Below are 12550 nucleotides of genomic sequence, written 5' to 3'. Positions count from 1 at the left end.
GAAAATATTCAGTGGTATGTGCGCGCCACGTCATCCGCAGATGTGGCGCGCACGTTCCACTCAGCTTTCGACACCTGTCGTGTGGGACCCGCTGGAAAATGAAAGGATCCGCTCAGCTCGGATCGGCTCGGCTCGGCTCGTTGGCAGAAACAATGTCAGGTCAATAAATGCTTGAACGCTCCCGCCCAAAAAATTTCTCACTCCTCAATTGAATTTATTGGCTTTTCTCTCTCTCTCCTCGCAGGAGAACAAACAGAGAAGGACCGTCTGTTTCCTTCTCCGCGCATCCGGTTCCGGCTCCGCCTCTGCCTCCCAAAAGCCTCGCCGGTCGTCGCCTCCTTCAAGAGCCTCGCCAGTCGCAGTTGGGTCCTCACCTCCTCCGCCTCCGGCTGTTCCAAACGTGGAGATCGAGCACAAGGTTTGTGCTCGCGTTGGTTACTCGGCAACTTTTGGACCTCCGACGAACGCGTCATCAGCTCCGACTCCGAGTAGCCCGAGGTCTTTGGACTCTATGTCCTCGAGGTCGACGGTCGGGACGTGAGGGCCTCGTGCTTCTTCTGCTCCCCGCCTCCCAAAAGCATCGCCGGTCATCTGCCGCTGACACATTGCCCCCTGAGAGCCCCGCTGATTGCAGCTGGTTCCCGAGCCCCCTCTGCCTCTGCCTCCGCCTTCGACTATTTTCAACGCGGAGATCGAGCACAGGAGGAGAAGAGAAGAGAAGGACAAAACCACCCCCTTCCCTCCCCTCCCGTCTCCTAAACTCCTCTCGTGGTTCCGGACAGCTTCATCGATGCCTTCGATAGTTGTGCCCGATTCAGCTCAACCCCGGAGAACTCCAGAAGCAAGAGCAAAGAGAAGAAGATGAAGGCGAAGGTCCAGCTCGAGGCCGATGGCGGTCGCGTCTTCGGCGGAGTCGGACAAGAAGCACAAGAAGGAAAAGAAGAGCGGCAGTAAAGGCTCCGAATCCAAGCAGCCGAAGCTCCCGGAGCATCAGGGGATGCGAAGAAGGAGAAGAAGAGGAAGGCGCTGGAGTTGCGCAAGGACGACGAGGAAGACGAGCGAGACCAGCTCCGAGTTGGTTGACCCCGAGAACTTGAAGGGGAAGAAGAAGAAAAAGAAGAAGGCGAGGTTGAGGGGCGGCGATAATAAGGTGGCTCAGGAGGAGAAACCCAACGCTGTGTTGAATTTCAGGATCTTGGACAGCTTGAGGTTGAAGTTGAAGGACAATGGTATCGAGGCGCTGTTTCCCATTCAGAGCATGACGTTTGATATCGTCCACGATGGGACTGATTTGGTCGGCCGTGCCTGCACTGGTCAGGTATGAACATCTTTTTATTTGAATTTCGTAGGATTGACATGTTGATGGTCGCGTGCTTGTTTGAAATCTGCTAATTAACTGACAATTTAGAGAAGTGAATGGTCTGGACGTTGGAGTAATGATAGTGTGTGATGCGGAAAAGGGTCACGAAGCTGACATATATGAAAAGAGAAGCAGGTTTTATCTGCTCTATGAGTAGTGAATGGTTGATGTATGAGCTTGGTGAATATTGTTTTAATTAACAGCACGACAGAGCAATCATGGTGTAGAGTGTAGCAAAGTGCACTTGGTTCGTGAACTGTCTTTTGTGCATTTCTGGTCCTAAATCTCTGTATTTCTGCCCCTGATTGTCATTGCAAAAGTCAAATTCCAACCGATCTTTTCAGGCATTCGAACCTACAGCTGGTAATTCGACCAAAAAACCTACAGCTATATAAGTCTTCTAGTTTGTGGCAGTCATCTGTACATTAGTTCATTGGTGTTATTTGACATAAAAAAAAAAAAACCAAAAGTGGCGTGAAGACTGTTTGGCCGCAGTCGCATTTCAAGTTTTTTAAAGATGATTGGCTGCTAGGAACATGAGTTTTCGAACTGGTTGCTCATTGCTGTAGTTGATGGGTTTTAATTTTTGAGCACTGATTATCACCTTGTTCACTGTGAATTGTACCTGGGCAAAACTCTAGCTTTTGTCTTGCCCATTTTGGAATCTCTGACGAATGGGCCTGCAAAACCTCAAGGAAGACAGGATGTGGTAAGCCACCAAGTGTTTTGGTGCTTTTACCTACTAGGGAATTGGCCAAGCAGGTATTGGAATCAAGCTTATAGAAATAATCTCAGGTTTGGTTTTTACATTCTTCATGGAGTTTCTTTCCTAGTAATTTGGCTATTTGCAAATGCAATAGTGTGAAGAGCCTGTTTCAAGTACATTGTTCATTTAACATACTTGGCTTTTATTATAGGAGTTTGTGGGCTTTGGAGCAAATCATCAGACATCCTCGATGAAAGTGAGGATATCTCCTTGAGGCTTCTCAGTCCTCTCCTTGCTAGTGTTTTAAAAGAAAATAAGGTAATTGTGTTGTTCCTTTTGCCATTTCAGAGTGGTTTCTGTTTGCTTTAGTTTCTAATAAGGTGTATAATGTGATTTAGAAAGTTGCACCTTTGTGTTGGAAGCTTGGAGACAGGGTCATTACCAGCTGTGTAGCTAAGCTTGGACCTCTTCTTTGGGGAGCAGTACAATCCAATGGCTCTACTGTGGATGATTACTCTCCAGTTGTGGCTTCTGTATGTGAAATGAGCCAACTATGGAGAACATTAAGTTAACTTAAAAATCATAGCCTATGACCATGCATTATAGATCAACCTATAGATGTCTCCATCTTTATGCTTAAAAGGCGGCACCTTAATAGAAATTTGAGTGGTCTGACTTGATTGATGATAAACAATCTATATCTGAGAAGACAATCAGACACCATCTAATAAGTGTAAGCTGGACTTCATGCAATGTCTATTTACCATGGTAGTTGAATGATAAAATAATGATTAGATTTTTGTTACTTTGTGGCTGTTTATTTAATTGTTTTTTTTTTTTATCTTTTTTTCTTCTGGGGTGTTTTCCTGTCAAAACAGTGATCCAAGAAAGAAGTCAGAGCCACCATTGAGAAGGATCCTGGGAGCTTAACGCCCATTGCTTGGAGATAGGAAGGTCAGTGTCGACCCAAGTTTGTTGCTTTTTCATCTCTAAATATAGGGCGCAAAGAACAAATGGAGAAAGCAGGGAGAAAGAACGAATGGGAAAAGAAAAACAAGAGAGGGAAAAAAGAGAAGCTGAGGGGAAAGCTGGCAGCAGAACATGATCATCTATCAACTGGAGTCCAAGATAAGGGAATTACGGCAAGTCATCAAAAGTTTAATCATGCAGTACACACAATTGATTCTCTGTAGTCAACATGATTCCAACAATCTGGACATTTGTTGTTCTGTATACCATGCTGTGGAAGAAAAGATGAGTTTTTAACACCGGCAAATGAGGAAGAGTCAATTGTATCATCTGAACCTATTATTGATGCTGAAAGCAAGGTGGCTAATAGTTATATAGATGCAGAAGTACTTTTCTCAACTCTTTTTGCTTTTATTGCTTTAATGTGACTGCAAACCCTTAGATTTCTCTGGTTAAATCTGGTGCAATCATAAGCAAGTATTATGTCGTAGATGCTTTTGCTTACCACAAGTACTGCCTTTGCAATGAAGCGATATGCATGAAATTTTATGTTCTCATACCAAACTTTGATTTCAGTCAATCATAGCAGCAAAAATGTTATGGCTTGGCAGAAGTGAATGTCTGATAGAAATCATGTTGGCCATAGAAATTATAGTCGTCCTCATCACCTTCATTAATGGACTCCTCTTGTCTCATGTTTTTATGTAATATGATCCCATTCGATGCTTGGGGTATCTCTGCTTTCTCTGACATCATTCCTTGCAGATGAATTGGTTAAGCATACTCCTTTTCTGCCATTGGCAGTGTATGAAACATAATTCACATGTCATGGAAAATTCTGTTAGATTTAACTCAACATGAAAAATATATTCTGATTACACTTTTGACTTCTAATAGAAAATGCAGCTTCTTTCTCAAAATTTGGCAAGAACAATCTGATTTCTCAGTGTAATTTCCATCATGTAGATATCATAGGTTTGAGAATGAATATCTTTACTCCAGGTGTCTACATGACTGCATGTTACTTTCCTTCCTCTTGCCCAATGCAGAGCATTTTATTTTTATGGAGTTTCTGAAGTTCTTGTGGGTTTGAATTTGAAATGATCTCAGATATCTCACTTTAGCTGGCTTTTCCAGAACTCGTGAATGATTTTTATTACTTGTAGGGAGATGACGCATCTGAGAATGCTGACGAACTGTCAAAGGAAGAGTTGGGTCAACTTGTTGCTTCTTGTTGGACAGGGGAAAGACAGAGAAGGAAAGCGGGGAAGACTTTGCAAGAGATAATAATGAGGAACAAAGTAGGGAGATCCCAAAAGACACGCGTGATGGTATTGATGATATATATGCGTTAGAAACTGCTAACAGCGAAAAGAAAGAGTATGATAATGTGGAAGATGCATTTGATGAAGATTCTGCAGCGAAGGATCATTATGATTTCAGTTCTCATTACAAAGGTGGATCAGTTAGTGACTCAGACGATGAATTAGACTTTGAAGGTTCGCTTTTATGGCTTCCTGTGAATTTGAATATCCTATTTTAAATCGAGAAATTATTCAGTAGTATGAGCGCGCCACATCATCTGCTGACGTGGTGCGCATCTACCACTCAGATATCGACACATGTCTGTAGGTTGTCAAGACTTCTGTTTTCATATTTACTTTTTAAGAATCTTTCATTTATTCTTGAGTTTTTTATGCTCATAATCCATTGAAATTCATGATGGACAGACTATAATTTGCTAGAGGAAGTGAAGAGGGTGACTGAAGCAACTCACAGAACAAGAACTAAATTAAGTGTGCATCCTTTTTTTAAGTTGCCGTTTCCCCTCCGAAACCTCCGGCGTGCAGCTGCTAGTAGGAGAACGAAAATCTTGTTCCTTCCAAGTGGACTGTCAAGAGTTGACAAGCAAAGGGAAAAGACCTTGGGTTTCCTGATGGTATCCTAATTAATGGCTTCGGTCCCTATCAATATGACAAGCAACTTGTTCCAGACGGCATTACTTATCTGATAATCAATGTTGAACCAGGTAAGCTATGGCATACATCTGTGAGCTTATAAGTTTTGGCCATACAGTGAGTGATTTTAGAGTTATACTTATGGGCAGTCACTTGATTTGCAGTACCATCCTCAACTTTTTAGAGATGAAGAAAGTAACACAACCTTTTGTTTTACGTGAAACAGCAAAAACTTACCGCATTAGGGTGCGCAATGTTGGTATTTCCACTAGTTTAAATTTCAGAATACAGAATCATAACTTACTACTGGTGGAGACTGAAGGATCATACACGGTTCAGCAAATTTATACAAACATGGATATTCATGTGGGGCAGTCATACTCATTCTTAGTCACAATGGATCAAAATGCAAGCACTGACTACTTCATAGTTGCCTCTCCGAGCTTCAACTCCTCTAAGTTCAGTAAAGCCGCTGGAGTTGCTGTGTTGCACTACTCCAACTCTCAAGGGCCGGCTTTGGGCCCTCTCCCTGATCCTGGTGAGAACGATGCATATGCCTCAATGAATCAAGCCAGATCCATAAGGTTGTAGCTAATGGTAACTCTCATCTATTTAATACATCTAGTTTTATTATGTGCTGAATGCAATTCAAAACTAATGTCGAAGTCTTACACTTTAATTTGGTCTGTATCTATTTCTGTCTTCCTTTGGGCTCATAATTTTCTTCACCATCTTAGGTATAACAACTGGGTGAGATAACATGTTTGGACTCTGGTGTTTTTACTTAGTTACGAGCCTTTTGTTTTCTCCTGCACATTGGCTTATTGATGTTAAATAAATCTCATATTCAGATGGAATGTCTCTGCTGGTGCTGCTCGTCCGAATCCACAAGGTTCTTTTAGGTATGGTGACATTACTGTTACTGATGTGTATGTCTTCCTTAACAGATCTCCGGAGCTTATCAATGGGAAATGGCGTACCACCTTGAATGGTATATCTTATTTACCACCTTCAACTCCCCTAAAGCTTGCGCAGCAGTTCAACCTTCTTGGTCTTTACAAGCTTGATTTCCCGAATAGACTAATGAACAGACCCGCCAAACTTGATACTTCTTTGATAAATGGAACTTATAAAGCTTTTCTGGAAATCATCTTCCAGAACAATGGCACTAATGTCCAGAGCTACCACTTAGATGGCTATGCGTTCTTCGTCGTGGGGTGAGCCTCTAGCCTTGTCTTTCTAAAAAGCTTGGTACTCTGCCCCCTTTTCTTCCCTAGAATTTGAAAGATAAATGAGTTGGCGATATTGTGGTGCACTGCAGTATGGACTTTGGAGTGTGGACAGAAAGTAGCAGAACCACTTATAACAAATGGGATGGAGTTGCTCGTTCCACTACACAGGTACCTCTATGCTCTCTATCTTATGTGCTTGATCCTGAGTATTAAATCAATTCTTGGGGCAAAGATCCTGCATTTAAAGTTTTCCCACAGGCAGAGTGTTTATATATTTGAAAGTTCATGAACGCCTAATTATTGTTCATCTTTGCAACGGTGTGGAATATCAGTTGGGTGCCTGTTATAATTTTTACAAGTCGTTTTTTTTAGCGCAAACTTCTAGTTGGCACTACTGTTAGCTTTACTTTATCAGAATCTTTCTGTATTGCTGTTATGGAAATCTGAAGACATCCTTTGTTACTTGGAAGGAAATTTTTATAGTTTAAAAATATGCCAAAAAAGGCTCTGTATGATTAGGAAGTTCCATCTGTATTACAGGTTTTTCCTGGAGCTTGGACAGCCATCTTGGTTTCACTTGACAATGCTGGCATTTGGAATCTTCGCACTGAGAATCTTGACTCATGGTATCTGGGTCAGGAATTGTATGAGTGTTGTCAATCGAGAAAATGACACAACCGAGTTTCAGTTGCCTGATAATACCATATACTGCGGCGTACTATCTTCGTTTCAGAAGTAAGATCTCACAAAGCCAACTGACAGCAGCTTAGTTAATCACTACCTATTGATTTGAGGAAAATAAGCTGGTAGCAAGTAATATCCATTCCAATAGATGTTTTTCTTGGAATGGACTAGGTTAATATTTTGGTTGAGCATTCGACTCATCTATATTTGATAGTTTAAAAGCAAAAGCCAATGCACAAACATGTGCACACATGTTTACATGCTCACCTGCATCCATCTCTAATTGACATAAATGCATCCATGCAGATGCATGCAATAGAGAGACATCCTGAGAGCCTCATGATTTTTCTAACTGCATGTCTCCCTTGATGAGTATTATATATTGGAAAAGAGCCGTGGCCAACCAGGGATTTAGTATTCTCTTGTTTGGAACTTTACATCTTTCCTAGAATAACGTTTTTGTTCCTTGTTCTGCAGTGACCAAGCTCAGAGGTTCAAGTTTTCCAGCGCATCATCTACTTCTAATGGCCGTAAAATATTTCTAATAGCATTAGTAGCAGTAGCGTTTGGGTGCTTTGTCCTTTCGCCAAGTTAAATGATTCTGCAGCGACGTCTTACTGTTATAGCAAAATGGGAGCATTTTCCATGCTTTGAGGTTGAAGGCAAGCTATGGCTCTTCGATTGCGGAGGTCAAGATGCCAAGAGAACAAGTCAACCTACAATTTTGCTGGTCGAGAATGGTAGCAAAGAGGTGGAATCTCCTAACGGCAATTAAATCTATCATACTATGCAATTGAAAGTGCTATGCATGTAAGAGAGGATTGTAGAATACTAATCTTTTAGAAGTGAGTCAGTGGGATCTCTATACTTAATAGTGCTGTCTCTGTTCATTCGTCTTTTTGTGGGTATTTGTATTGTTTTCTATTTAAACATAAATAGAGGAAGGCCTTTTTGAAGGTTTATGTTGATGGAAGTGTTTATTCTGTAAGCCAAATCAGATATCACTTCTAAGGTTCTTCTTCAAACATTGCCTTCCAGCATGCGAACCTTGTTAGTGTCACAGGGCACTGTTCATCTTTAAGTTTGAAGATACGTGCTTTCTAGTTTCAATTGCATTGCAAACTTGAGCTTCATTCATTCATATCTTGATATAGGCATTCCGCTTTGACGTGTTTGGCAGATTTGTCAAACTGAATTCAACGGACCTGGAAGGATTCTTCATTTCTTTCATTGACTTGTTCCTTGATCTCTCATCCTCCAGGTAGTATACTCCTAATATACTAGAAGTCAACGAAATAAGATTGTTCTTGCCAAATTTTGAGAAAAAAGCTGCATTTTCTTATTTACATAAAAACACGAGACAAGAGGAGTCCATTAATGAAGGTGATGAGGACGACTATAATTTCTATGGCCAACACGATTTCTATCAGACATTCACTTCCGCCAAGCCATAACATTTTCGCTGCTATGATTGACTGAAATCAAAGTTTGGTATGAGAACATAAAATTTCATGCATATCGCTTCATTGCAAAGGCAGTACTTGTGGTAAGCAAAAAGCATCTACGACATAATACTTGCTTATGATTGCACCAGATTTAACCAGAGAAATCTAAGGGTTTGCAGTCACATTAAAGCAATAAAAGCAAAAGAGTTGAGAAAAGTACTTCTGCATCTATATAACTATTAGCCACCTTGCTTTCAGCATCAATAATAGGTTCAGATGATACAATTGACTCTTCCTCATTTGCCGGTGTTAAAAACTCATCTTTTTCTTCCACAGCATGCTATACAGAACAACAAATGTCCAGATTGTTGGAATCATGTTGACTACAGAAAATCAATTGTGTGTACTGCATGATTAAACTTTTGATGACTTGCCGTAATTCCCTTATCTTGGACTCCAGTCGATAGATGATCATGTTCTGCTGCCAGCTTTCCCCTCAGCTTCTCTTTTTTTCCCTCTCTTGTTTTTCTTTTCTCATTCGTTCTTTCTCCCCTGCTTTCTCCATTTGTTCTTTGCGCCCTATATTTAGAGATGAAAAAGCAACAAACTTGGGTCGACACTGACCTTCCTATCTCCAAGCAATGGGCGTTAAGCTCCCAGGATCCTTCTCAATGGTGGCTCTGACTTCTTTCTTGGATCACTGTTTTGACAGGAAACACCCCAGAAGAAAAAAGATAAAAAAAAACAATTAAATAAACAGCCACAAAGTAACAAAAATCTAATCATTATTTTATCATTCAACTACCATGGTAAATAGACATTGCATGAAGTCCAGCTTACACTTATTAGATGGTGTCTGATTGTCTTCTCAGATATAGATTGTTTATCATCAATCAACTCAGACAACTCAAATTTCTATTAAGGTGCCGCCTTTTTAAGCATAAAGATGGAGACATCTATAGGTTGATCTATAATGCATGGTCATAGGCTATGATTTTTAAGTTAACAAATTCGCGAGTCTTGAAACTGGAGATTCCCCTCAAACGTCTGGGGAAATATAATCTGGAAAGAGTCATCCAGGCAGTGATCCATGGAGCTGTACATTAGCAAACAGAAACATCTCTCAGCAGAGCCCAAGCTCTGAGGGATTTGGGATAAATAGAAAATTTGAAGCAGCAAAGCGAAAAGACAGTCAAGCACTTTGGTCATGGAACAAGACACTCCACATTGACATCTTATAAGTCACATTAATCTAAAATGCTATGTACTTAAATGCCAATGAATAAAGAACTAGTAACTTGATTTTTTAACACAGGAAAACATACCCAGGCTTAACATGACCACTAAGCGCAAGATAAGGTGTCTTCATTTGAGCTTGAGCTTCCCTCATCCTCTATGCAGACAAAGAAGGCGTGTCTGAATTCTTCATCTGCTTCAACTTCAACTCTTCCTGGTATTGCTTCATGCGCTTCTCTTGCTTCATTTTGCCAGGCCCTTTTCCATGAAATTTATGGGAAAGCAATCGGAAAGCTTCGCTTCCTTTGGGGTTAACTGTTGCAAACATTCAAAACAAGAAGATTGGCATAAAAACATCAAAGTAATGAATTGGCATTTCTTTCTCAGAGGCAAAAGAAATTATAATGGACAATTTAGTATTACAAGGCTTTATGATTAATATCTTTTTCGTTGAAAACTTACTATTCGGCCAAATTCATCTGCCCTTTCAATGCGGATCTCTTTATGTCCATCATCTGCAATGCCTACGAGCTTGCTTTCTTCTTATCCATGTTTCTACCACCCCCCACTCAATAGTTTCTTTAAGTGTTCCCCGTTCCTTAAGAGCTGATAGTTTCCATCTTAGACAAGCTTGTTATAGTAAGATACCTGGCCTCACTGAGTACAGCCAGAACCCGTTTATGACGAGCAAATACTTCTGCTGCTGCCTTTTTCCCAGCTTCGACACCTAAGAATTTCAGTCGCACATCGGGGCCAAGAAAAAAAAGCCAGTTGGATGAATTGATTTAATTTCTTGACTCAGAGAGGCCACACATATTCTCAACAGCAATAAGCCCAGAACATATAGCAACCATCTAATTTAAATAAGCATTATGAGGTAAACTATTTACCAGGTTGATGATAGGCATTAATATTAACTAATGAGGCGAATATCTCAACTGCTCGCTCATACAATGCTATAAGAGCCCCCACTGATCTAGGGGTCACTTCTTCAACGGTGACTTATAGACTCACGATCATTGGCATATAGAGCATAGCCCATTCCCTACAAAAGTTCACCATATCTAAAAGAGATCAATTGCAGAAAACAACCGAGTGACTATAAGTAAATCATCCACTGTACTCATGTCTCCTTTCCAAGAGAAGTGTGAGATCTTAAACTTCAGAAACAATAGACATAACAACTTCGACTATTGCTAGAATCTTCTTAAAGGTAAATATTAGTAGCTCTTATTGTAAATTAACTTGAAGCATTCCAAACAGATAGTCACCACAGGTAACACTAGGTTCAAGCTCCCAATCATGACCAGGTGGTCTCTCACAAAGCACTTCAATGAATGTTACAAAGATGTTGTGCACACCCTCTCTAAGATGTTGTTTGTAGCTATATCGAAATTAGACAATAACATGCATCAGGAATAATCATGTCACCAACATGTAAAAGTAATAGTGGCTTTACTTTATCAAAAATAACTTACGCATGCTGATCTGTGCTTCCTTTATTCCCATAAACAGTAAGCCCTTGATTGACCTGTGAAATGAACAATTTGAGATTTAACATTTTGGAAACTACAGATGGAGACGGAACTCCCTATTTTCACCAAAAAATTAAACACATACCCGATTGCCATCCAAATCAAATTGTTGCAGATACCAACTGAATAACAGAAGGCTGTCTTTGTAAGGAAGAATTACCATGTCCTGACAGCAGCAATTTAAAAAGTGAAACAATTGTCAATGACTGTAAACTGAAAGGGAAAAACTTTCAAAGACTGATAGTCACCTCACCTTGCGCTTTTTCGTTAGAGGGTTGTAAGATTGAATTAGGCCATCATAGAACCTGTAAAACAAACGATCAGGAATAGCAATAAAATGACATAAACAACCATTACTGCTGTAGACCATTATTGGAACAACAGCAGCAGCCAGCCATCACTGAAGGAACAGCAGTCACAAGTGAAAGAAGGAGATGAGGATTGACAAATAACATGCTCAACCAAGACAGAAATAAAGTATTGCTAGTGAATGTCTAGAGTGTTCACATCTCATCAAATGGCCACCAGGCCTTTATTCTAAGCCCAACTAATCCTTCAGCGAGCACTCCAGCATCCTGAAAATTATTAAGAAAATACATGAGTACATAAAAATTTTAAAAAAAGGGCACAAAGATTAAACCACGTAGTAATTACGAAAAAGTAAGAAAAAACATGTCAACATTATCTAATTACTGTAACCACAAAATTCAGCGGAGCTTTTTAAACTACTTCAGTTTTACTACTACTACTATACTACTAGTACTACCTAATAATAATAATAATAATAGCAGCAGAAGCAGTTCCAGTACTGTTTGACTATTGTATCAGAAATGTTCAATAGAAACTTTCTGATATACTTCAGTATTTTAATTGAAGGGAAAAAAAAGGCTTTCTAATTAAGAAAAGATAATAAAAATATAGCACTGTACCAATTAACATAATCAGATTATACTGCAAAAATTACGATTATACCTCTAATACGGCATTGTTATAATTGCTCATCTTTCCCCCCACTACCAGGAGCTTTGATTTTTTCCCGGCAATATCAACAAGGACTGGAGCTTCCTCATCCCGACCAACAGTGCTATCACCTGCACCTGGCTCAATATTTAACAATTGCTGCATTCTTCTCATTTTTGAGGGAACTTTAGAGGCAGCTGAAAGATTGTGTCCATTCCCAAGGACCCTTATACGACATATTTTTGCCTCTCTGCATATAGCCAAGAGAGGTCATAGCCTTCATCAGGGTTCATCAACTTGTTAGATTTATGTTCCCTTTTCTTTGGAAGTGCCTCTAAGTCAATTCCCAGCTTCAGTGAACCCTTAAAATCTGCAGAATGAGCCTTTTTTGTACTTGTTTTAGCAACAGGAGCAATATCATTGGGGAAAAGAAGGACAGCAGCATCACTAGTGTTCGATCTAGGA

The 12550-nt window shown here is 40.2% G+C and overlaps 2 protein-coding genes, 1 long non-coding RNA gene and 1 pseudogene across 5 annotated transcripts; 2 read left to right on the top strand and 2 right to left on the bottom strand.

Annotated features, from left to right (window-relative positions):
* LOC120290042 (DEAD-box ATP-dependent RNA helicase 7-like) lies at window positions 1-2059 on the top strand. Its single transcript, XM_039305741.1, has 3 exons — window positions 1-159; window positions 245-1318; window positions 2002-2059. Exons 2-3 carry the CDS (start codon window positions 890-892, stop codon window positions 2029-2031), a joined length of 459 nt encoding a protein of 152 aa, XP_039161675.1. The 5' UTR covers window positions 1-159; window positions 245-889; the 3' UTR covers window positions 2032-2059.
* Window positions 2060-3079: 1020 nt separating this feature from the next.
* LOC108955385 lies at window positions 3080-8139 on the top strand (annotated as a pseudogene).
* A 488-nt stretch (window positions 8140-8627) lies between these two features.
* LOC120289331 lies at window positions 8628-10094 on the bottom strand. The gene is made up of 3 exons (XR_005547255.1): window positions 10053-10094; window positions 9680-9905; window positions 8628-9054 (listed from the first exon to the last, which is right to left on the bottom strand). It is a non-coding gene; the product is annotated as an uncharacterized LOC120289331 (long non-coding RNA).
* A 30-nt stretch (window positions 10095-10124) lies between these two features.
* Window positions 10125-12441, bottom strand: LOC120285883. 3 transcript variants are annotated; one of them, XM_039305663.1, is made up of 7 exons: window positions 12098-12441; window positions 11633-11700; window positions 11379-11430; window positions 11211-11291; window positions 11069-11121; window positions 10481-10635; window positions 10125-10317 (listed from the first exon to the last, which is right to left on the bottom strand). In XM_039305663.1, the coding sequence occupies exons 1-6, from the start codon at window positions 12257-12259 to the stop codon at window positions 10593-10595; spliced, it is 459 nt and encodes a 152-aa protein (XP_039161597.1). In that variant the 5' UTR covers window positions 12260-12441; the 3' UTR covers window positions 10125-10317; window positions 10481-10592. The 3 variants fall into 3 exon arrangements, with proteins under 3 accessions (XP_039161597.1, XP_039161596.1, XP_039161598.1); XM_039305662.1 differs by lacking the exon at window positions 10481-10635; XM_039305664.1 differs by lacking the exon at window positions 10125-10317 and having other exon boundaries at window positions 10621-10654.
* Window positions 12442-12550: the final 109 nt, after the last annotated feature.

This window comes from Eucalyptus grandis, chromosome 11 (assembly GCF_016545825.1).
Source record: "Eucalyptus grandis isolate ANBG69807.140 chromosome 11, ASM1654582v1, whole genome shotgun sequence".
In the NCBI taxonomy this organism is placed as follows: domain Eukaryota; kingdom Viridiplantae; phylum Streptophyta; class Magnoliopsida; order Myrtales; family Myrtaceae; genus Eucalyptus; species Eucalyptus grandis.
Note: the sequence above shows the minus strand (reverse complement) of the source record. Positions and strands in the feature narration are given on the sequence as shown.